This window comes from Populus trichocarpa, chromosome 15, assembly GCF_000002775.5.
Source record: "Populus trichocarpa isolate Nisqually-1 chromosome 15, P.trichocarpa_v4.1, whole genome shotgun sequence".
Classification (NCBI taxonomy): domain Eukaryota; kingdom Viridiplantae; phylum Streptophyta; class Magnoliopsida; order Malpighiales; family Salicaceae; genus Populus; species Populus trichocarpa.
The window spans coordinates 8720442-8745108 of NC_037299.2; the positions used below are offsets into that span (position 1 = coordinate 8720442).

Below are 24667 nucleotides of genomic sequence, written 5' to 3' on the forward strand. Positions count from 1 at the left end.
CTCACATGTTTTTTAGAATAATTCTTAAGTTCAGAAAATGAAAAAATAATAATAATTGGGAGATAATATTAACACCATTGAATATCTAGGGTTTGTAGATGACTGATGGTACTAGGCACAATATTGAGGCATAATGATTTACTAAGTTTATGTTTTAATTCTTTGATAAATAAATCCCTTACAAAGAATTGATGTGATCCGCAAACTCTTCCCTTGTGAGAATATTTTTGAAGTCCAAGTATCTTGACGAGCATCATTAAGAAATCTGGCTCGCCTTTGGAGGTTGATTTGAGATCCGGATGACTTGGCCTAATTAGGATGAGACATATATATATATAAATAAATTTTTGGGATATTAAATCTTAAATATTTTTATTTTATTTTTTTGGATTGATTCAAATTAACCTAAGATTCGACTACTTGGCTAGGTCAACTTTCCAGTTAGGTTTCAATATAAATCAACAATTAGGAGAGTTGGGTTTAATAACTATGTTATACATATTAAGACTTTATCGCAATATAAATCAAAGAAAACTAATATAAATCCTATTGTCTTGCCTTGGTTAGGCTACTTTAGCTTGGTTAGGCTACTTTAGATTTAGAATAATTGGCTTTGGGTCTTGTGGCAGGGAGACTTGGTTAGGCTGCTTTAGATTTATAACAATGGGCTTTGGGGCGCGGTTTGTTGAAAATAAAAGGAAGATGGTTATGGGCCAGTTTCACAAAGACAGGGTGGATCTTTGGAAAATTTAAAAGCTCTATAGTATGATGTCTTTTTATAAGTTCTATAGTATGATGTCTTTTTATAAGTCCGGTTATTGTCTGGTAGGAAGCCCTCATTGTGCCTATAGGCTAATTAAGGTGGCCTACCTTGCCTTGCTTGTAGCTTCTGAATCTTATTATAAGTTTTTTCTGATGTTGGATTGATATGAATCAAAAGCATAATTTTATTTTAAGAAACATAATTTTTTATCCTAAAAATATAGAATTAATTTATAAATAACTAGTCTCACATATCTTTTTTATATTATCTATTTGGTATTTGGTATTGTGGTTGATATTGTGGTTGTGGTTTTAAAAAAACAGTTTAATAAAAAGTACTTTTTGTGAGGTTTGTTGTTAATTTTGAAGTGTTTGGTTAAAACTGCGGTTGAAATTATGGTTGAAAAAAAGCAGTTTGTTGTGTTTGGTTAATATGCTTTTTGTATGAGATTTGATTGTAAAACTACTGAAAATGACATTATATATATATAGGCAAAATATTGTTGTTTTAGAAGTATGATTACATAACAAAATGAATAATCATTGTACATTAATAAAAGTTTTTCATTGTCCCATCAAACTATTTGCAATTCCATTTCGTACAAAATCTATACTTGAAGGCCGCTGTGATCCTTGAATTGCGATTATACTCGGAAAAAACCTTATCATCTAGAATGAAATTAGAATTAGAATTATAGAATTGAAATCTAGCTGAGCGAGGTATAATATCAGGTAAAAAGTCATCTAGAATGAAATTAGAATTGCGATTATACTCGGAAAAAACCTTATCATCTTGTGATTGCCTTCTAATATAGTTATATAGTGTCATTGATGCAACTACAATTTAGTTGTGGTTTTTTTAAAAATAAAATTTTAAAAACATGTATTTGATTAAAAATATTATACAATAAATTTTTATATGTAAAATAAATAAAAAAACAGATCTATAAACATGTTTTAGTTTTTACAAAATTAAAGTTTAAATGCAATTACACGTGAATTAAAAAAATAGAAATTTTTTAGGTGGACAGAAACAAAAGTTATGAACTATTGGCAGTGTATACAGCTTTTGGTCAACTAGCAGAAAGAGAAAGGACGGTCCCTTCGGGAATTACTGCCTCCATGCTTATACAAAAAACAACATCATCTCAAGAGGCAACGAACTCTCTCTCTTGTGTTTGTTATGACAGATCGATCCTTGTTTCTTAAGGATCAAGAGAGACACTGAGGTGTGTGACCCACTATAGAAGGATTTTAAGCATGATGGCCCTTGACACACCAGACTACCTGGTCCAACGACCATTGTAACCCTTGAGTGCTTGAGTGTTTGTTCGTCAATCTTCGTCCAGATCAAGTTTAACAGAGGGGAAGGGAACAGAGCTGTTAGCTCGGGCAAGGAAAGTTTTTTGTTACAAGAAAAAAAGTGTCGGTGAGAGGAGACCACGAAGTGAAAAAGAGGTGTGAATTGCTTTTCACAAGCTGAGGTCCAACCTCAGTTTTTCCGTGGAGCTCATGTCAAATAAAAGTGTGGTTCAAGATTACCAAACATCTTAGTTATGTTTTTATCATCAGCTGCAGTGCCAAACGGGTATTTTATATTCACATTAATTGTTTTTTAATTTTTCTATATAGAATAATTATATATAGCTTACATCCACTTGAATACATGAGTTGTTTTTTTAACTTTTTAATATATGATAACTATATTACACTTTATGTCTTATATTTTTTTATAACCTATATTCACATGAATTATTTTTAAATTTTTTGATATAAAATAATTATATTACACTTTATGCCTTATATTTTTTTTTTACAATATATATATATATATATATATATATATATAGTTTAAAAATTTCTCATATGGGATATTAAAATCTCAAACATATTTTTTTTTATCTTCTTGGGTTGATCAAGTTAACTCAAGATCCGACTACTTGGCTAGGTCAACCCTCGAGTTGAGTTTAATAACTATGTTACACATGTTAAGACTTTATCGAAATATAAATCAACAACTAGGAAACCCTTGAGTTGGGTTTAATAACTATGTTAACACATGTTAAAATATTATTCAACAACCACTAAACCCCACACTAGGTTATTATTTACTACTTAACTGAAATTGTTAATATATAATTAGTTAAAATATTTTACTTACGATTTTACAATTCGAGTTTACGATCCGAGTTTATATTATATATTCCGTGTCGTGTCAAAAAAAAATTTTTTACAACCTTGCATCAAAGTATTGCTCCTAAATATTATTGGTCGATGCTCTATTAAGACTATACATCAGATGGAGTCCTTAAGACTAATATATATTATGTTCTTTCCTTTACGAAAGGAAGTTATTAATATTATAAATTGATGTATGAGGGATACTTGAAACTAAAATATAGGTACTTATTAGATGACTTATATAATGAACTGACATGTACACGAATTTCATATGGAGAGATCACTTATGTCTATAAAAAAGCTCATGTAATTGTTATGTAAGTGAATGTTATGCTTAATTCTGACTAAACATTGTCATATTCAAGAGTAATATGGAGGAATATATTGAGTATATCATGAACTATATGAATATATTTGAGTAATCAATATAAGATTCATCACTCTAGGTTAATTAGAAAAAAAATGTTTCACATATTCTCAAAAAATATTGATTGTAAAATCCTTGCGTGAGGGGATCGAGATTAAAAAAAAATATCAAATCTTATTCAAAGAATCAAGTACTATAGTGTTGATAACAATAATGATTTAACAAAGCATACACGCTTTATGCTATAATGTCTAAATTAAAATATTATTGATGAAGGGATAATAATTACATTGAGAAACTAATCACTGGATGATTAAGTTGAACTATATATAAGTTTCCTAATATTTAAGGGATCATGACATGTTATATATTTTTTATTTTATCAATTATTCTTATTATGTTGAGTCTTGTGATATGTGTCATGGTAGGTTATGATGTATGAATTATAACTTTATAAAAAGGTTAATTAATCTTCAATTATTATCAAATATGATTTTTCTAAATGTAAGGTTTGTGTTGAATCAAAATCTATAGAACCTTATTTTCAAATAATTAAAAAAAAATAAACCTCAAGATTTATTTCACTTGGATATCAATGTTTTAAATTTATGCAAACTAAATGTGGAAAAAGGTATTATAGTATTTTATAGATGATTAAATCATATATTGTAATACCTATTTTCTTATAAACAAATATAAGGCTCTTAAAATGTTTAAATATTACAATAATGGAGTTGAAAATCAACTTGATGAAAAAAAAAAGATAATAAAAAAAATGTAAAAGTAGAGAATAAGAAACAACTTTTGGTGAATTTTATTCTCATAACGGTATTATACACTTAACTATTGATCCTTATTCACTTTAATAAAATGGCATTGTGAAATGTCAAAACCAAACATTAAAATAAATGATAAATTTCATGTTGATAAAATTGAGAACATCTTAAAACTTGTGGGGAAAGACAATTCTGATTGGCAATTATATATTTAACAAAGTACCCTATAAAAAGTTAAAGGAGATACCATAAGAATTGTGAAAAAAGAAAAAGACATTCCTACAAATACCTCAAAGTGTGGGGGTGTCTTGCAAGTGTGACAGTGCTTGATCCAAAAAAAGGTCAAGATATGACCTAAAATTTTGGATTATATTTTAATCGGATATGTTTCTAATAGTAGGGCACATCAATTTCTTATATATAAGTCAAGTATTGAGGATATGTATCCTAATACTATAATGAAATTAAGGAATGTTATATTCTTTAAAGATATGTTTCCACTGAATAAAGGATAAGAAAATCATTCATATAAGATAACAATTGAAGCTAGATCAAATAATCATTATCAATCAGTAGATGATGAAGTTGAGTCTAGAAGGAGTAAAAGGGGAAAAAAAAACCAAAATATTTTGTCATAATTTTCTAATATACTTATTAGAAAATGAACCTTTGGACATACTCTGAGGTAATATTCTATCCCGAAGCTTCGTATTAGAAGGAGATAGTTAATAATAAAATAGAATTTATTATGACTAATAATACATGGAAACTAGTGGATCTACTAAAAAAAAAACAAACATTATGTCATAAGTGGATATTTAAAAGGAATATAAAAGCTAATGAAATTATTAACAAATATATAGCAAAACTTGTAGTTAAAGGATTCAACAAACAAAAAGTGTGGAGTATTTTGACCTATAATCACTTGTATCAAGAATAGCTTTTATACGAACATTAATAGTTATTGTAGGTATTAACAAGCCTGAAATACTTTAAATTGATGTAAAAACAATTTTTTTAAATGGTGACCTTGATAAAAAGATTTATATGGAAAAACTCGAGAGGTTCGTTATTAATGGACAAGAAAATAAAGTTTGAAAGCTTATCAAATCATTAAATGGTTTTAAATACGAACCTAAATAATGACATGGAAATTTTAACAATGTTATATTGTCAAATGAATTAAAAAACAACAAAGTTGATAAATATATTTATGTGAAAAACACATTTAAAGGTTATGCACTATATATATCTATGTGGATGATATATTTATTTTGATAGTAGTGAATACATGATTAAGTCTACTAAAAAAATGTTAACTAATAAGTTTGACATGAAAGACTTGGATATTGCAGATATCATACTAGAAATAAAAATTATTAGAATATCTAATGAATTGGTATTGTCTCAATCTCATATGTTGAGAAAATTCTTGATGAATTTTCCAAATGTGATAATAACATAGTTAAAACATTAATGGATATAATTATGTATATGTATAAAAACAAATGAAAGGAATAAACTAATTGGAATACTCTCGAATAATTAGGAGCTTGATGTACATTATTAATTGCACAAGACATAATATTGCATACTCAGCTAGGAAACTAAGTAGATTTTTCTGTAATCTGAGTATGGATCATTGAGAATAAATAAAAAGGGTACTTAAATAATTCAGGTATACCTTGGACTACTGTTTACACTATATTGGTTACTTGTTAGTACTAGAAGGGTATAATGATGCCAATTATATATCCGACATTAAAGATTTAAAATTCACTAGTGGATATTTCTTCATATTCGATGGAGCAACTAAATCATAAAAATCCTCTAAGCAAATATGTATTACAAGACCCACGATGAAATCAATTTTTTTGCTCATGATAAAAGCTAGATAGGAAGACGAGTGACTTTGGAATTTGTGAGAGGATATTCTAAGTTGGTCAAAACTAATGTCAATAATTTCTATCCATTGTGATACTCAGTTTGTAGGGCACAAATCAATATGTATAATGGTAAATTTAAACATATATATATCATAAAAATAATATCCTTAAACAATTTCTTTCAAATGATATTATTGTCATTGATTATGTAAAGTCAAAGGAAAATATTGTGAATACGCTAACGAAAGGTTTGTTCAAAGAGCCTGTGAATAATTCATCAAAGAAAATGTGCTTAAAGACTTTTAAAATAAAAGAGTTTAATGACAGTAACCCTACCTAGTTAACTGAAGATCTTAAGATCTATATTTAAAGAAAAACTAAATTATATAACATTCTCAGTAGCACTTGAAATTAATTAATTTCTTGTCTTTTCCTATGATAATAATGTTGCTAGTTGTAGTGTGCTCAAGGTGGGTTGTGCTCTTTAATATTTTTATATATTGGTATACCAAACAGAGTATAGTAGAATAGTCTAAATGAAAGAACATCTATATGAGTGAGAAATACAGTCGTTTCTTTGAGAATTTTAAAAAATGCTTAATTCTCTAGCATGGATGAATCTAGAAGTTGTTCAGGGCTAAAATGAACAAAACAATTAAAACCAAAGAAATATCAAGGTAGAAAACTATATGAATACTATTGTATTGATTTACATAAAAAAGATGAATAGTTCAAGACATTACAATCATAACTTAGTTGAGTAAATCATATAGTATTTCATTAAGTGATGTTCAAAATCAAAAGCTACTTATCTTAATGTAGTGATCCACCAAATCAACATCTCTCTATGAATTTTCAAGCATTTTATATTGGTAAGATAATTTCCATTCATATTGTTGGAAATTTTATCTTAAAACTTGGTTAATAAGCACATTTGAGGGCAAATTTAAAGTCAGATCCACTTACTTTTGGTGTTAAACTTTTATTAAAATTTATTCTCTAACATAAACTTTTTAATATGGAACATTGATATTAGTAAAATAAATTATGGATAAATGAAAAATTCATCTTAAATAACTCTTAGTTAATATATTTTTGTGAAACTAAAAAACTTTATCCTATATAGAAACGAAACAAGATTTTATTGTTGTTTATATAGTGGAAAGACGAAGAGCTAAAATTGAACCTAACAATCACCTAATATTTTAGAAGGAAGATGACATAAAAAAGTGAGTTTTGGACCTAAACCACGAGTGGCCATGCGAGGCGAGGCTCGGTCTTGGTCTTTAGCTTGGGCTTTAGTTTGGATTTACTATAAAAACAAAATTTTGTATAACAAGAATATTTTTTTTGCCAACGCTTGAGTTTGGTTTTATAATTACTTGACTTATAAAAATTTATTTTCTGCTTTCCTATCCCATGAATAAATAGAATGGATAATTTTTAAACTTGAATAATTTTTGGACAATTTATATTCAAACAAAAATGTTAGGTTTAAATAAAAAAAACTTTCAGATTAATTTCTGGTTTATGGAGGATAATTAAGGTTGTTAATGGTGGAAATGAATTCTAGTAATTACCAAATTAATTCCTTATCAATTTTAGTTTTAAAATCCTCTATAAAAAATGGTTGAAGAAGAGTATTTTAGCACAGAGTTTTTAGAGTTTACACTCTCTTTTACCTCTATTGTTTTAGCATATTCTATTTTATTTTATTCTTTTTTTTCTCTCTAAATCTTGTGTTTAATTTTAGTCTTTGTAGAGAGATTTTTTAGATATATTTCTTTAAGTTCATGGACTTTGTTTAGAAGTCATCCAAACAAGGTAGTGTTGTTGAAATCGTGAGAGACTTTAATGTCATACCAATTGTTTGCATCAAGTGAGAAGCAATAAATTTTTAAAAACAAAGAATAGATCCTTCACAAAACCAAAGTTTTAGCTTCATAAAATTATAAGAGTTTCAACAAGTAAGTATTTTACATATTTTTAGTTTAAGTTTAATAAATTATGTACTTAGTAAGTATGCTGGGATTTTTGTTTATATCACTTTTGCAAATTTGAATATATGTTTAATATGCATGCTAATATCTAATTTGATATCAATTGCAAGTTTACTTTGAATGATATAAAAATCACATTCTTATAAACTAAACATTTATTAAAAAAAACCTAAAAGGCACAATGAAAAATACTATTCATCATGCTTGTAGCTCCTCTTATAGTTTACTGTGGATTATAGTAATAATTATTTTTTTAGTCATCAAACTTTTTTCTCTTCGATTGCATTATTTTGTTACCAAATTAATGTTCAATTTCTTATGATTTGTTACAAATGGAAACAATTGAAAACCAAATGACCAAAGTGTAAAACATGATAAAAATGCATGGCCATTTAAAATTTGAGTAAGAAGTTCATTTTTATCCTTTTTTTTCACAGTCCCTTTAGTTTTTTGAATTTTATTTTTGATCTAAAACTTCATTTTACTCATTTATAGTTTTTATAGTTTAAGATAAGAGAGAGAAAGTCATTAGAAAATTATGAAGGAGAGAGAAAGTCATTGGTTGATCACATTTTGACAATATGAAAGGTTGTTTTTCGTGTCACCGGGTTTCATTCAATGAGAGGAGTTCTATTGAGGTGATCCCCGCTTTATCTTACCAAAAATAGTAGTTCAGGGTTGAGAGAGAACTTTTTCTAGTTTGATTAAGTTTTTGGAAAAACAATTGTTTGTTTTGAGTTGTTTTATTAGTTTATTGATATGATAATGATGTTTATTAGGTATTTTTAGATGAAATAGGTTGAAAAAAAAAATCCAACCTGATTTTTTTGATCACTTGTCTGGTGGTCAGAAAATAGACAAGTAGGGGACACGTTGTTTGTCTTTATTTTTTTGGCCTCTTTTGTTTTTGCCCTCTAATGTTCACTATTTTTCTTAATTTTAATTAATATCCTTTATACACACTCTTTTTATTAATTTTTTTTTACATATAAATTGATACCCTTTCTCTGTGATTTTTTAAATTGTTTAGTTCATCTTTTTAAAATATGATTTATTTTTTTAATTATTTTGTATGCATATAATGTTTTGGAGAAATTATTTCAATTTATCTTTATTTTTTATTTGATATAGATAAAATGTATTTGCATGATGTGTTTATAAAAATAAAAATCATTTTTTTTTGTAACAAAAAAAACCTCTAAGATAAAAAAAATGAATTAAAAGGAAAAATTAGGGTGAAATATTTGAATAGTTATTTTTTTCTTTAAGATAAAATTTTAGTTTTTTATTTTAGCATTTAATTAACATTAATCAACTCTTTCTCAATTTATGGTTCACATATTTTTAAATTTATTTCATTTAGTATAAATATCTTTATGTTTGCCAATTAAAAATTTTACGATACAATAAAACACACACCTGAAATATTATCATGTTCTTCTACCATGTTTACCCACAACATAGCATTAATAACTTTTTTTTAATATTTATTAATATATATAATTCTTGATTTATTTTATTTTATATATATATCTCGGTTTTTCAATTTATAATTAAAACTTTTTATATAAAAAACCCAGTGAAAACACTTACATATTTATTTTTTTACATTAAAAGTGCAAGCACGGGTAAGTTTACGAATGCTCCCTGGTTTATATTTGGACAACAGGGCGACAACACAAATTTCATCTCGCGTAGGTTCAAGAAGGGAGCCGTTAATTTAAGATAGTCAGTCTCTCGTAGAGGTAGAGATGGGTGAAGAAACAAGCCTCTTAAATACATGGTTTTTCATATCTCATACGCTAAGCTTCTCCATTTCCCTTCTGAGTGCAGTAGCCCTCACCAAGCTCCCAATGGTATTCACAGCCAGCTTCAAATCCTCCAAAGGGTTCCCAGGCGCTACCCTCTTGTACAATTAACTATCAAAAGTCATCTTTTGCACGTACTCATCTGCGCACATCTCTACAAAAGCTTTTCTGGCTGGGTTCGATCTGTAGAAAACTTTCTGCAACACATCCAACACCTTATATGTAGGCCAATATGTCTCGTCCCATTTCTCCAGATATTTCCTCAAGTCACTTTCGTCCACCATCTTCTTTCCATTCTCTGAACCCTCAACCATTGCCTCTGCACACATTCTACCACTCTTTGCTGCAAAATAGATACCCTCACCTGAGCATTTGATTACATACCCAGCTGCATCACCAACTAGTGCTACTCTACCTAATAATCTGCGAGGTCGGGGGTGTTCTGGTATTGGGTGTGCTTCCACTCGTATAATCTTACCACCTAGGATCTTGTCCCTGGCCCTGTTTCTTGTGGCTTCTTGGAATTTTTTGATGTCACCTTTGTGAGTCACCGTTCCAGTTCCAACAGCAACATGGTCGCATTTGGGGAAGACCCACCCGTAGAAGCCTGGTGAGACATCATCACCAACATACATCTCAGCTAAATCCTCATAGTACATCATTTTATCATTGGGAATTTTTATCCTCACAAGGAAAAAAATAACCCGAGAAGACTTTAAGAACATCAACAGAGGAGGAATTGAATACCATCCATGAGTTCAATGCAATAATGTTTGAGAAAAATCCAATCGTGGAAGCATAAATAAAGCAATGTATGTCAGAAGCTGCTGTAAGCATTTTATCTAAGATGTCTGTACAGAAACAATTGGAAGAATATAGTAATAACTCATCCGGGCAACCATAAAATTAGTTATATGGCAAACAAGAACCAAAATTACTAAGGCAATTCTAAAGCATCCATGGCAGCTATGAAATTCTTTTTTTGTGTGTGTATTCGTCAATTACATTATACCATCAATAACAACTTACTACTGGTACAAAATGCTTGACATATTTAGTTGTATCTTCACAACATAATTGTATGTCAGAGTATCGTTCCTGTATTAGAGAATACTTAAAGGTAAAAGTTTCCATATCACGAAATATAAAAGTTAATATTGAAATTATGACAATCCTCTAACAAAATTCGATGTTGTAGCATATTATTGTTAGTTTGAAGGACCTCTGGTGCAAATTGAGACTAGAAAGTATAGTTTCTGTCATCAAACAAGAACAAGAACAAGAACGACGATATGATGATGGCACCTCCCGTAACAATCAGAATGCAAAGGTTGTGAAATCAAGCATTTTCCACGATTCGATATAAGATTTATGTAACAAATTCAACGCAATTCATTACTGAACTGAAAAGAACTGATCTCATTAAAGTAGTGTAAGAAAATGTTGCCAAAATAAAATAGAGTAGAGTAGTATCAAGCTACTAATGATAAATAGTAGTAATAAGTATACCTGGAAAGCAATAGCGTAGTCGTAATCACCAGCATCAATAGACTTGGCGACACGCGAATTTGTGTTACGAACCAGGAGACATGATGAAGGCTGGAAGAAGAGCAACAAGAAGCAACAATAGTACTGAAAGAATAACGGTTAGTCTGGTGGAATTCTGTTAGCTGGAAGTTAGAAAAGCAGTTGAGTTAGTTAAGAAAGTAGTTAGAGTCAGTAGGCTTGAATATAGTTACAGTCAGTAGAAGAATAAAAGCTTGTATATAAACTGGTATATGGAAACGTGTGAGGAAAAATAAGAAAATACAGAAGATCAATCTCATTCCTCTGCTCTCTCTTGTTTCTGTTCTCTTTTCTTTCTGTTCTCTTTTCTTTCTATTCTTTCTGTTTCTATTCTTTCTAATCTAGTTAAGCTCGAAGATCAATCTCATTTCTCTGCTCATTCTCCTCTGCTCTCTCTTGTTTCTGTTCCTTCTTAATTTCTGTTTTTTTTTGTTTCTATTCTTTCTAATCTTGTTAAGCTGAGCTTAACAATTGGTATCAGAGCGAACACTACGAATCCAGTGGTTGTGTAATTCGCTGAGCTATGATGGAAGGTAATAAACTCAAGGCAGTGGACGAACACTACAAAAAGTTAGAAAATCAACTACAAAACCATCACCAAGAATGGCATGAATCTATAGCTGAAAGTAAAGAACGTTGGCTGGAGCATGGTACAAAGATCGATCAGTTGGTCTTACAGATAGAATCATAAAGCATGATAATTGCATCACTTTATTATAATCAAATTATGTTGAGAAAATGTTTAAAGATCTGAATATTATGATTGTGATCATCTATCTACAACATATGATTCTAAGATGCATTATACCATCATGGACAAAACTAGTTTTATATGCGATTGTCAAGCTTTCAATGCTCGAGCAAGGAGCAAATCATATAACAATTGTTTTCAGGCAATTATTTTCACAATTATAGGAACCGGCTTGGGTTGACCCACCATCTCGGATCTATGAATCAAGTGAAAAAATAAAAATTTATTGCAAAAAAAATATGATTGGATGTTGCTAACTTGTTTTCTAACACTTTTAATTAGAAACTAAAAACCGATGCATGTGTTTAATTAAATAGAGAATCCCATGTGCCCACAAATATTAAAAATAGTTATTAATGTTAATTAAAAATTAAGTTAAAAAAATTAAGAGATAGATACAAATTAAAATATCTAATTGTGTATCATGAGAAGTTCTTCAAAATTGTCTTATTTAATTATATGAAAACTTAAAATTTTATTGAAACAAAATAATTTTTCAATTTAATTCATGTTCCTCTTATTAATATATTTTTTCAATAAAAAATATAGCTTTTTAAGACATGTTGTTTATATAAAAAAAAACTAAAAATAATTAGAATAAATAAACAATTAGAAATCAAGAAAAAATATATTTCATTAATCGAAACTTCTTCGTCTTCTCTTTTATATATATATATATATATATATATATATATATATATATATATATATATATATATATATATTTCAATAGAATAATTACCTTTTTAACAATAACTTATCAAAAACATAAAACAGAGTTTCAATTAAAAAAATATATTTTGATATTAAGAATAATATACTGCTGGTACCCTACCTCGTGGAACTTTTTAGAACCAGTTTTTCAACTAATCATACTATGATAAAAAAAAAAAAAAAAAACTCACTGAAGATAATAAATTAAATCATGAAGGAAAAATGTTCTCTTTTTTTTTTCAAAACTATCTTTTCTGATTCATGCATTTCTTTATTGTTTGGAGAAGAAAAATAATTTTGATAAGCATAATATTTAATTAAAATAAAAAATCAAAAGCAACAAAAAATATTCACAAAAACTATAATGATCTGAGTTTTATTTTTCATAGAATATCCATGGGCATAAACGTTTTTTTTTTAAAAAGTTGCATAGCATTTTCACATATAATAATTAAAAAATAATTGTTAATATTATAAACGAATTCTATAATTTTATTTGAAAATAAATACTAAATTAAATGTTATATAATGAAATAAAATCTTAAATATGAATTTAATTATTTTATTATAATGAATCTTGATTAAAATCTAAGAAAACAATAAAAAACAATATAATTATAAGGCCATTTAAAAAGAGCACTTACTAGTAATAAAAATAATAGAATTGTATTTGAAATTAAAAAAATAATTCTTTTTTAATGGAATAAAATTGTAAATATAATTTTTATTTCAATCAAATTACAATTAAAATCCAAAAAAATAAAATGAAGAAAAGACTAAGCATCTGGGCTTAGGTGGACCAACTATTATTCTAAAATAGAGAAGGCATATGTAACTAACCATCATTTTTTTTTTTGAATTAGGTGAACGAATGATGTGTGGTCCATCCAATTATATTAAAAAAAAACACAGCACACAACACATCATTTCTTGATTGAATTTTGACCATATTAGATGGTTAGAAAATTAAGACCTAATCTTTGGAACCCAAAATATTAATTTTAATTTTTTTCACCTATAAAAACACCTTAATATACCTCATTAACCCATTTCTAACCTCAAATTAATCTTTAATCATGCAAAAAACAAAAAGAAACAACCCGAATAAAAATATTTTTAAGGCTCGATCTACCTTTTTAGCAAAATAAAGGGTTAAAAACACCTTAAGAAAAACTCATCTTGTAAAATAAAAATCATTGACAATAAAATTAACTTTTTGTCTCTAAAATATAGCAAACTCACACAAACAAGAGCAACACAAGAATAACAACAAATATAAAAACACAAAATTATATGGAAAAAAATCATATAAAAATTTTAATTTAAAATTTTATTATTGAATATTTTCAAATATATATATATATATATATATATATATATATATATTTCTTATTTCTCCATAAGTACTCCTAGTCCAACAATGAGATTGGAATAACCTAATAGAAAGTAAATTAAAATAAAGTATAAAATTTAATTCTCAATCAACCAAATATTAAAAGATGAAATTGAAAAAAAAAACAAATAACTCATCTTGTAAAATAAAAATCATTGACAATAAAATTAACTTTTTGTCTCTAAAATATAGCAAACTCACACAAACAAGAGCAACACAAGAATAACAACAAATATAAAAACACAAAATTATATAGAAAAAAATCATATAAAAATTTTAATTTAAAATTTTATTATTGAATATTTTCAAATTATATATATATATATATATATATATATATATATATATATATATATATATATTTCTTATTTCTCCATAAGTACTCCTAGTCCAACAATGAGATTGGAATAACCTAATAGAAAGTAAATTAAAATAAAGTATAAAATTTAATTCTCAATCAACCAAATATTAAAAGATGAAATTGAAAAAAAATAAAAATAAAAAATGACTAGAAAATGACTCTAGTGAACCCGAGTTAACCCTCCAAACACATGACCGGGGATCATGAGATGAATATAATCTTATAAAAATTAAATCAAAACAAATCACAAAACTTAATTTTCAATCAACTCAATGTTGAAGAATGAAATTAAAGGGAAAAAAGTCAATCATAAAAAGAAGAAAAAAAACTCGAGTTAACCTATTAAATTCGTGGATCAAGTTATAAGACTAAAATAACCTTATAAAAATAAATTGAAAAAAAATATATAAAATTTAATTTTTAATAAATTTAATATTGAAAGATGAAATAAAAAAAATAAATAGTATTTTGATACGAAAAGTACATTGAAATCCCCTCTTTATTTAGGGTTTTTTTTTTTCTTTGGTTAGTGTTAATAATAGTTGAATTACGTTTGTATATCTGGGGCCATATAAAAAAAGAAGGATGGGCAAGTGTTATCAAGAACAGTAAGGATATGTGTTTCACATGAGAATTAGAATGCTGTTAATAGTGATAAATAAACGTATTGATTTGGTCCTTTCATGCCCCATCAATATAACAGAGCTTATCCAAAGAATGGTCAAAATCTTAACTCTTCTGCCACTTGTCAACATGCTGTCCATACATAGTGTTCGCACTAGAACGATTATTACACCACGGCATAAAATAAAAAGTTTTATTTTTATTTCGCAGTAAAATTTATACATATTAATTAAAACTAAGTTTTTTTCAAACGATATTGAAAACCCACCTTTACTTTTTACATAGTATGACGCATTCTGAAGAACTTGATAAATTCTTTTTAAATTCCATCCAAAGATTTAAATTAAAAAAAAATACATATAAAACAATTCTCCTTGACAGCAAAGCATGTACATATTGCAGGTAGACGTAGGATTGGTATTAGGCACATATGTTGCAGCCCCACGTGCTGTATATATATAATAAGAGTATGAAACTAAAAAGGTTTGTTTTCTTATAATTTCAGATTTAAACTCTATAATTACTAATATGATAATCATTAAATATTTATATGATTGTTAACTTTAAAATTCGTGGGATTAGTTGAGGTATATGCAAGCTAACTCAAACACCCACGTTAATAAATAAATAAAATAAATATTAATTTTAATTATGTAATTTAATTTATTAAATTTTAATTTTTTTTTTAAAGATTATAGGTTGAAATATTATAAATTTCATATCACTAAAAATTTAAATAATTATTAATTTTAAAATCTCAAAAAATTATCCAGCTATGTTTAAGCTAAGCCGAAGACCTACTAAAAAAAAATTAGTTGTTCTTATGAATCCGGCCATGAGATCTTTAACCTTTTCTCAGTCAAACTCTGCTGTACTATACTTGCCCCCACTTTCAGCACCATTTCTTCCTTCTTTTTAATGCCATGGCTTTAGAATCTTCAAAAACTGATCCATATCATTCAAAAATCGCTTTGTAAAGTGTGCCGTGTGTTCTCACCATCTATTTGCTCTCTTCTTTCATTCCCGCAGGATTTATTCCCAGCTTCTTAGCCCAGTCAATCTCCCCCATCTCTGGTGCTATGGACAGCAAGAGCCCTGATCTTCGCGAAGCCTCGTTTTCTTCTTATCTCACCCAGCAAGAAGACAATTTTGTACTTAAGCTGACAGATCAGTCGGTGCAGTTTACCCATCCTGCCAAAATCACTTCAAGCCAAGAGATTTCCCTCCCTGCCAGGTCAGAGAGGACTAAAGCTGAAGAGGGGGAAATCAGCGTCTTTGGCGCGGAGAGATACTTCAATATGAAACTGGATGATGATAGTCCAAGAATCGTTGACAATATTAATGCTGGAAAGTACGTGCATGAGAAAGAATACCCGGTTGATCGACAACGGATGAGACCGAGAAGCAGATTAGGAACTCCAAGTGTGAGTTCTGAAGCAAGTTGGAACAGTAAAAAAGCTTTGCTACCAAATACCCTGAGAAATTCATCTCCAACCAGGCACCAGAAAGTCAATGAAAGATGGTTCTTTCCAGGCTTTGCCTGCAATGGCTCTTGTTCAGACAAGAAATCTGTTTATACGGATAAAAATATTGGTCACAGAGAGACTCGTGGAAAAGAGCTCAGGAGGGAATCTGCTCGCAATCCTATCGGACTGGAAGGGACTAGAAAGCAGTCTCAATCAAGCCTAATCCAGGTGAAAGATGAGTTACACAGCCCGAGCTTTAAAAGAACGAGTGTTGGTTCAAAAAGAAGAGAGTACTTTGTGTTGCCGTGTGTTAATTCCGGGGTGCAAAACTTGAATCTTAAAGGAGGGGAGCAGAAGATCATAGAAGACGACCCACGAATATCCCTAGAGGTGTTCGGCTCCCATTTGCTTAAAAAGGAAGATATAGCACTGAATCTGGAGAGAAAGCTGTCTGTGCTAACATGGGATGCCATCCCAAAATCCCCACACCTCCCACCCACCTCAAGCAGTAGCGGCCAGATGTATGAAGATATTGAAAGCGATGGCAGTTCGGATCTGTTCGAGATTGAGAACCTATCTGGAAGTTCACATCTACAGCCTATATTCACCAAGCAAACATCTGATGGCATGTCTAGCTGTATGACACCAACCAGCCGGTACTATGAGCCAAGTGAGAGCAGCATTGAATGGAGTGTAGTCACCGCCAGTGCTGCTGATTTCTCAGCTGTTTCAGTGGACTATGATGAAAAGATGCTGGCTGAAAATAGCATAATTAATCCCTATTTAGCATCCACAGTGCCCAGAAGAAGCCGCCCAAATGGCCTATTGGGATGCAATAGTCAGAAAGCAGTAGATGTTGCTGAAACTGCACACAAGAGAAACGACAAGGCGAAGTCTCACTCGCAGCAGCTTCGAAGGACAGACGCACCCATCCCACTGCGGAATTTACAGGCTCATGAGAATATGGTGAAAGATCCTGATTTCCCTTGAATGATTCCCGATGCATTTTCAGCATAACAAATTAAGTAAGCTCTATTAATTATTTGTTGAACTCTAGCTCGATCATGAGCGTCTCCGCTTCTTACATGTATGAAAGCATGAACATTCAAACAATATTAATATCAGGGAAATAATTAAGATTTGCATCTGATAATTATGTTTAAAATTTGCGTGAACATACATGCAGCATTAATATATATTATGTAAACAAAATCCTCTTACCTGCTACACAAGCTTGCTTTATATTACATGTAAATTAAGTTCCTAAATTCTCAGTCTGATTAGATTAGATATTGTAGATTTTTTTTAGCCATCGACATCGTAAATGTCATTCAAAGGGAGAACAACCCAGGAAACATGAAAAGTGAATGTTGATTTCTTTAGGTGTGTGGACCTTGAAGACACACAAATGAACCACACACCCGACCATCCATGTCTAGCCTCTTTCCTTTCTCCACTAATAAGAGCTCATTCTTGTTCTCTTGATTTATAACTTGGTGTGTCATTCATGTTTTGGACATTCTTGAAATCGTTCAACAGATTTACTTTTGGCTAGCCACCCTTGCCTCACATATAAGCCTACAAATCTAAAGCTCAGGTAGTTGGCATGTATGTATCTGTTTAGATATCTAAAGCTTCTGGCCCTACAAATGGAGACGCGCCTCCCCGACTCCCCCGCCCTGATAGAGGAGAGATCCATACATACTTCAGAGAGCAATAATTATAATACGTATATTATTATTTTAGGCCAAGAGATTATACATTTTGTTAGTACGTACTTATGCATCTATTACATTTTGCACGTGCATTTTCCAAATTATTGAAATTATGCTTCTTCGAGTAGGTTTGTTTTTGCATTTAAGAAATGTTTTTGATTGCTACAAACTAGTGTTTTTATATTTTTAAATCATTTTAATTTATTAATGTTAAAAGTAAATTTTAAAAAATAAAATATTTTTTTGATACATTTTCAACTAAAAAATAAACGTTACCGCAATCTAAATACTATCTTATTATTATTATATCAAATCCAACGCTTTTGGGATAAGTTTTAAGTATTTTATCCTTTTTCCTTGTGAATATTAATAGTTTTCTTCATTTTAATATTGTCATGTTAGGACAATAATTTAATTTTTTTATTTGTTGATAATTTAATTATTTTTTTATTATGATTCTTGAAATTTGTTTAACTGTTGAACTCAATTTATTATTATATTCTTATATTGATTATGATGATGACACGTATTCTTTTTATATATATAATTTTTTTATTATGAATTTAGCAATCATATTTTTGTATAATTTATATATATGATTAATTTTTATACAATTTATAAGAATTATAAATACCATATAATACATGGATAATCGGTTACTTTTATTTATTTTTTATTAAAGTTCATACTAATATATTATATTCCACCAAATCAGCATATTGAATATGATCACATGAACACTGTTTAATTTACTATTATAACTCAAAACAATATTCACTCTTTCTGATTAACAACGATGGTGTTAGAGTAGGGATTTATTAATACTAGAGTTAATTGATCCATCTATCATATATTTTAAAGTATTATCTCACACATTATTTGAAGTAATCTTTACTTTTATATATTCGAAAATTCTTCTCTCATTCATCTTTTTTGCCGCTTTTTAGACAAGAATTAATACCCAACAACCAAAACAAAAATTGTATGGGAGAATACATGTTAGGGCACTTTTGTTGTCACGAGGTAATTTTTCGCTCTCGAATAAACCCGTGCGGCAACCTAGTCCCTCGCTAGGCTCAGCCTTCTCTCGCCAATCCCACTCGTGTTTGCCTAGTAACTAAGCAAGCGGAATACACAAGCAAGAATAAGAATCAAAGTGCACAACAAGCTTTATAGGAACTCTTTCCCAACCTTTATTGATCTCGTTAACAAAGAAAACTATACACAATTCCGTATGTGTGCTATGCACAAAGATTGCATGCTATACCAAGTTACCTCTAACTAGTGCTCTACATGTTCTTGCATGCCCCTACATGCTGAACATTCCCAACGCATGCTGCTGCATTCCCATACATGCCGCCCCCTCAATCAAAAGCTACAACAAGTATTTATAGACAAGTATTTACAAGGCACACCCCTCATTCCTACTTTTAAGGAAGTAGTGGGACACTATCTCACCCATGTTCACCCATGAACATAGTGGCCCCATTATCTACCAAGTAGTGGGAAGTTTCCCCCCCATGATCCCCCATGATCTTTAGTGGGTTGAGAGTAACCCCTGGTCAGCCCCCATGTTCAGCCCCCATGATCCCATGATCTTGGATATCCATAACTGCCACTACGTACCCACGTTCTGCATGCCCACCTGGCAGCCCCTGCTGCCAGCTCTTGCTGCGTCATCTGTTGAGTCATTCACATGCCTTGGACAGTCCTTCGTCCAAGTTTCAGATCGTGCCAAGTCAAGCCCCTGACTTGCACAAGCTGCTGCGCGCTGCCGAATTCGCATCTGCGTGCAGGCTGCCAATTCCTGCGCTGCCGAATTCGCATCTGCGTGCAGGCTGCCAATGTCTTCGCTGTCGAATTCCTCGACAGCCCCAGTTCTCGTCAGCCTATGCCCCTGACGAGTTTTCCTGCCTGGCTTGGACATTCCATCGTCAAGCCCATGTTCGTCAACAATCTGCGCTGCCAATTTTCCTTTGACGAACCTACAGCCGCATAAATCTGCGCTGCCGATTTCTCCCACTGTTGACATGGCTGCCAGCACTCTCAGGGCCTGTTTTGGCCAACCTGCCGAAGCGTGCACCTCGTGCACGTTTGACACTGTTACACTTGTCTCTCAATGAAAACGTTTTATATATACATTTAAGGTCACTTGAGGCTTTTCCTTGTTTTTATTGAAATCCTGTTGAACCAGCTCAAGAGGTTTGGTCACAGTCAGATGTTTTAGATATTTGGTGTGTGCTGAACATCCGGTTCAACGCCGATCAATTAGCTCATCGGCCATTGCATGCATGCGATCTTCAAATTTCTGCCACATCTCGTAATGGGAAAGGGCATTTTAAGGCCAATTTCTTGTTGGATTTCAGCAGAGAAATGCCTGAACCAATTAAGAGAGGTAGGAAATTTCAATGGTGGGGTGTGACCGTCAAGGAATGTTATCCAGAATGACATGTTCAAGCATGGTGGTTGGGTAGCTGCATACTCAATTCTATATCCGTTTCGCTGACAAAGTGGAAGTTGTGGAACCCATCCTCTCTTCTCTCCCTTTCACTAAATAGAAACTAGGTTGGGTATCTGGTAAACACAGCATAAACTAGTCTTGAGAAAATCCCATCAAATAGTAAAAGTAACATCAATGGCTTATAACATTAACAGAAAAATCCCTGTAGATGTCAACTTGGTACATTAAAATCAAACGAGAAATTTCAGAGAGATAGGTCCTAAGCTCTCCTAATTACATACATCAAGGAATTTCTTAACACACCCTATAGCCTCAAATATTTAGCTTGAAATTTAAAGAACCGATGATAGGTATTAAAGTCCAAGTCTAAATGTGAACGATGTGATGGGTAGGGATGAGAAGAAGTGAAGGTTGATGTGCCTTTAATGCATAGTAGAGGGAGAGGTTGTCTTTCACATCCATCCTTGCAAGAGATTTGATGCCCAAAAAGACTTGTTGCTTATGAAAAATTCTCTGGGCGTGATGTAATAAATCAAACCACACGTCTAGCAATGGAATGTCGTGAAGGGACCAATTAGGGTTGGACTGACAGCAAATGAAAACAGCTCACTGAATGAGTAAGAGGACCACTTGGAATATATGTATGGCAGCCATCAGTAGCTCAGGGATGTCTCAGAAGGAAACCTACTTCATGGCATATGAGCCTTTGAGCAATTAAGACATGCATCGTCGAAAAAGACAGGGTTGAATGAACAACAATAAAAAATATAACCGCAACATTAATTTGTAGTAAAAATAAAACTATATATAGAAGAGAGGAAGCCAGAAATAAGAGAAAAGTATTGAGAAATACACAATGAGATGATGGGAAAGAAGAGCCGAGCACGAAAAACGAAAAGAGAGAGAGTAATAACGAAAAAGACTTGAAAGAAAGAGATAATTGTAAAGGGATGGTGGTGGCTTTGATTGGGAGATGTGGAGAATAAGAGAATAGAAGGGAAAAGAGAATGGAGAGAAAATTAATAAGAGCGAGGCCAGTGCATGCTGCTGGAGAGAATGAAATAAAGGGTGTGCGTGGGAATGACAGAATGAAGGAAAAAGAATTATCAAGAAAGAAATAGAAATAATGAGGAAAGTTTGAAGGTAGATAAGAAAACTATATTTTGGACAAATTTAGAGGGATTTTTAATTACCAATATGAATTATTATCATTTTATAAAAATATTCTTTTATTTATTCCTAATTTTTTTAATTATTTATGAAAAAATACCAATAATCTTTTTTAAAACAAAAAAACCCTCCAGCATTTAATTCCATCGTGATTAATTAAAAAAAAACTTAATTTCCATCTTTAATTCATTCCATAATAACCACCTATGAAAACAATTCCTGGCTATTTTCATCGTTAATTAATGGCGGAGCTCTTCCCTTGCCAATTAACGTTGGTAAAAAGCAATTTTCTACTTGTGCAAGTGATATGAAAAGAATTATTATTACCTATAACTAGTCAGTATTTCCCTGTAGCGTGAAATATTATTTATTGTAAATAAATTTATTATAAATTGCATTGTTCTGTACTGTAGCACGAGTACTATAAGCTATGAGTACTTTCACTGTGAACTGCACTGTTTGGTGGGGGCATGTGTGAAGTTACAGCCAGCAAGCCCCAAGCGCTAGGCTAGAGATGCGCCCCTTGAAGTTGCGCACACGTGGCGCTTGGACTGTCTGCCTGGGGGCTGGGCACCCACAGCGCACACGTGGTGCTTGAGATGCCTGCTTAGGGGTTGGACACACCCCTGCGCACACATGACTCTTGAGATATCTATCTGGAGGCTGGGCACCCCCAGCGCACATGTGGTGCTAGGGTTACACTAGGAGTGAGCCATGCCCGTGCCCACTTGGAGACACCTAACGCATGGGTCAGGGCGCTAGACCCGAGGTTCCTAAATCCTAAGATTCTAAATGTTATTTGTTTTAGAAATATTATTATTTTTATTATAATTAATATTATTAATAAAATAATTAATAAATTTGAAAGAAAATATTTTTATTAATATTGAAAACATATTATTATTTATATTATAAATTTTTATGGTGTTTTTTATAAAAATAAAAAGTGAGCCCACGAAGCAAAATTATTAAAAATTATCAACAATTCTGAGTATTAATATAAAAATTATTATAATTTGAGTTGTAAATATTATTATTTTTCTTACAATACAAAGTATTCATTTAAAATATATTATTATTTTTCTTATTATTCAAAGTATTCTTATCAAAATATTATTATTTTTCTTCGAATTCAACATATTCATATCAAAGATATTATTATTTCTGTTATAATATTATTATTTGTATAATAATTCAAATTTTTAATATAAATAAAAATTATTATTTGAGTTCTAAATATTCTTGGAATTAAAAATAGTATTATTTGTGTTCTGAATATTATTATTTTCACTATAATAAAAAGTATTAATATTAAAAATATTATCTTTTGTGTTATAAATATTAGTATTGTTATAATAATTAATATTATTAATAAAATAATTACTAAATTAGAAAAAACAATTATTCTTAATATTGAAAAACACTCATAGATTTGATTTGAAAGGTAAAACTAAAAATTATTATTATTATTATTATTTTTATCATCATCATTAATAAATTTTTAAAAAATATTATTACTATCGAAGACAAAACCACATGGGGACACGTGACGTTTGGGCTGCTGTCTGGGGCTGGGTACACCCCCTTCAACCACGTGGCGATTGGGCTCCTATCTTTGCGCACACGTGGCGCTTGGGTCATGCCTCAGTGCTGGGCCCATCTTTGCGCACACGTGGCGTTTAGGCTGCCTACCTGGGAGCTGGGCACACCCCAGCACACACGTGACGCTTGGGCTGCACCAAGATCCAACTATCCTTGGGGCTCACATGCCGCAGAATCCAAAATAGCCTTTGGTCATTGGCTATGCAAGACTCCAAATACACTCCAAATAGCTTTGGTCCTGCCAGCGTTAGGACCCAACTTTTTATGAAAATAAAAGGTAAGTCCGTGGCGTAGCGCGGACCACCTAACTAGTACATATATTAAAAGGAGATGGTTTTTTACTGTACAAATGACACAATTAATTTTTAAATTTTTTTTTAATGTAATGATGATAAATTTGTAATTTTTATTTTGATATTCTTAATTTAGAAAACAAGTTTTTCTTATATTTGTTTCTCTTTATACTTATATTTTTATGATTTTACACTTGGTATATTTATCACAATTGTTTTTCTTATCTTTTTTTTGTAATATTTTTTAATTTTTTAATTTATATTTTTTTCAAGAGAAGATTATTATATAAAGACTAAGAAAATTGTTTTTCAACGTAACAATTGCAATATTGTTTTATTTTTGTACTGCGTTAAAAATAAGCTTGAGATCTTATATGTCTTTATTAACGTATATGATATTCACTATATTTTATTATATATAAGCATCGACTTTTTGATTCACAGTTATATTTTTTATTTATTGTTAAAAAACACGTCGATAACACCTATACATTAATTCATTTGTGTTAGAAAATGCGTCAATTACACCTATATATTAAATGCATGCATATATTTTTTTATTTGTTATTAGGATTTTTTGTTGTAAAAAGAAAACCCTATATTTGCTTACATATACCGAGAATATTCTCTAATATCACTCCTATAAAATTAGAAAAAAGCAATGGAACCGTCAATGAAAAATATATCATCGCGGTTTACCGAAGAAAATGCTTACTAAAAATTTCCATTAATAATTTCAAACAAAAACAATGATGGAATAAAAAAAATCTG

The 24667-nt window shown here is 30.4% G+C and overlaps 1 protein-coding gene and 1 pseudogene across 1 annotated transcript; one reads left to right on the forward strand and one right to left on the reverse strand.

The window, feature by feature from the left end:
- Window positions 1-9632: 9632 nt before the first annotated feature.
- On the reverse strand, window positions 9633-12286 carry LOC18105794 (geranylgeranyl diphosphate reductase, chloroplastic-like; annotated as a pseudogene).
- A 3724-nt stretch (window positions 12287-16010) lies between these two features.
- Window positions 16011-17808, forward strand: LOC18105795 (protein PHYTOCHROME KINASE SUBSTRATE 3). The gene has a single exon (XM_006374407.3). It carries the CDS (start codon window positions 16269-16271, stop codon window positions 17643-17645), a length of 1377 nt encoding a protein of 458 aa, XP_006374469.1. The 5' UTR covers window positions 16011-16268; the 3' UTR covers window positions 17646-17808.
- Window positions 17809-24667: the final 6859 nt, after the last annotated feature.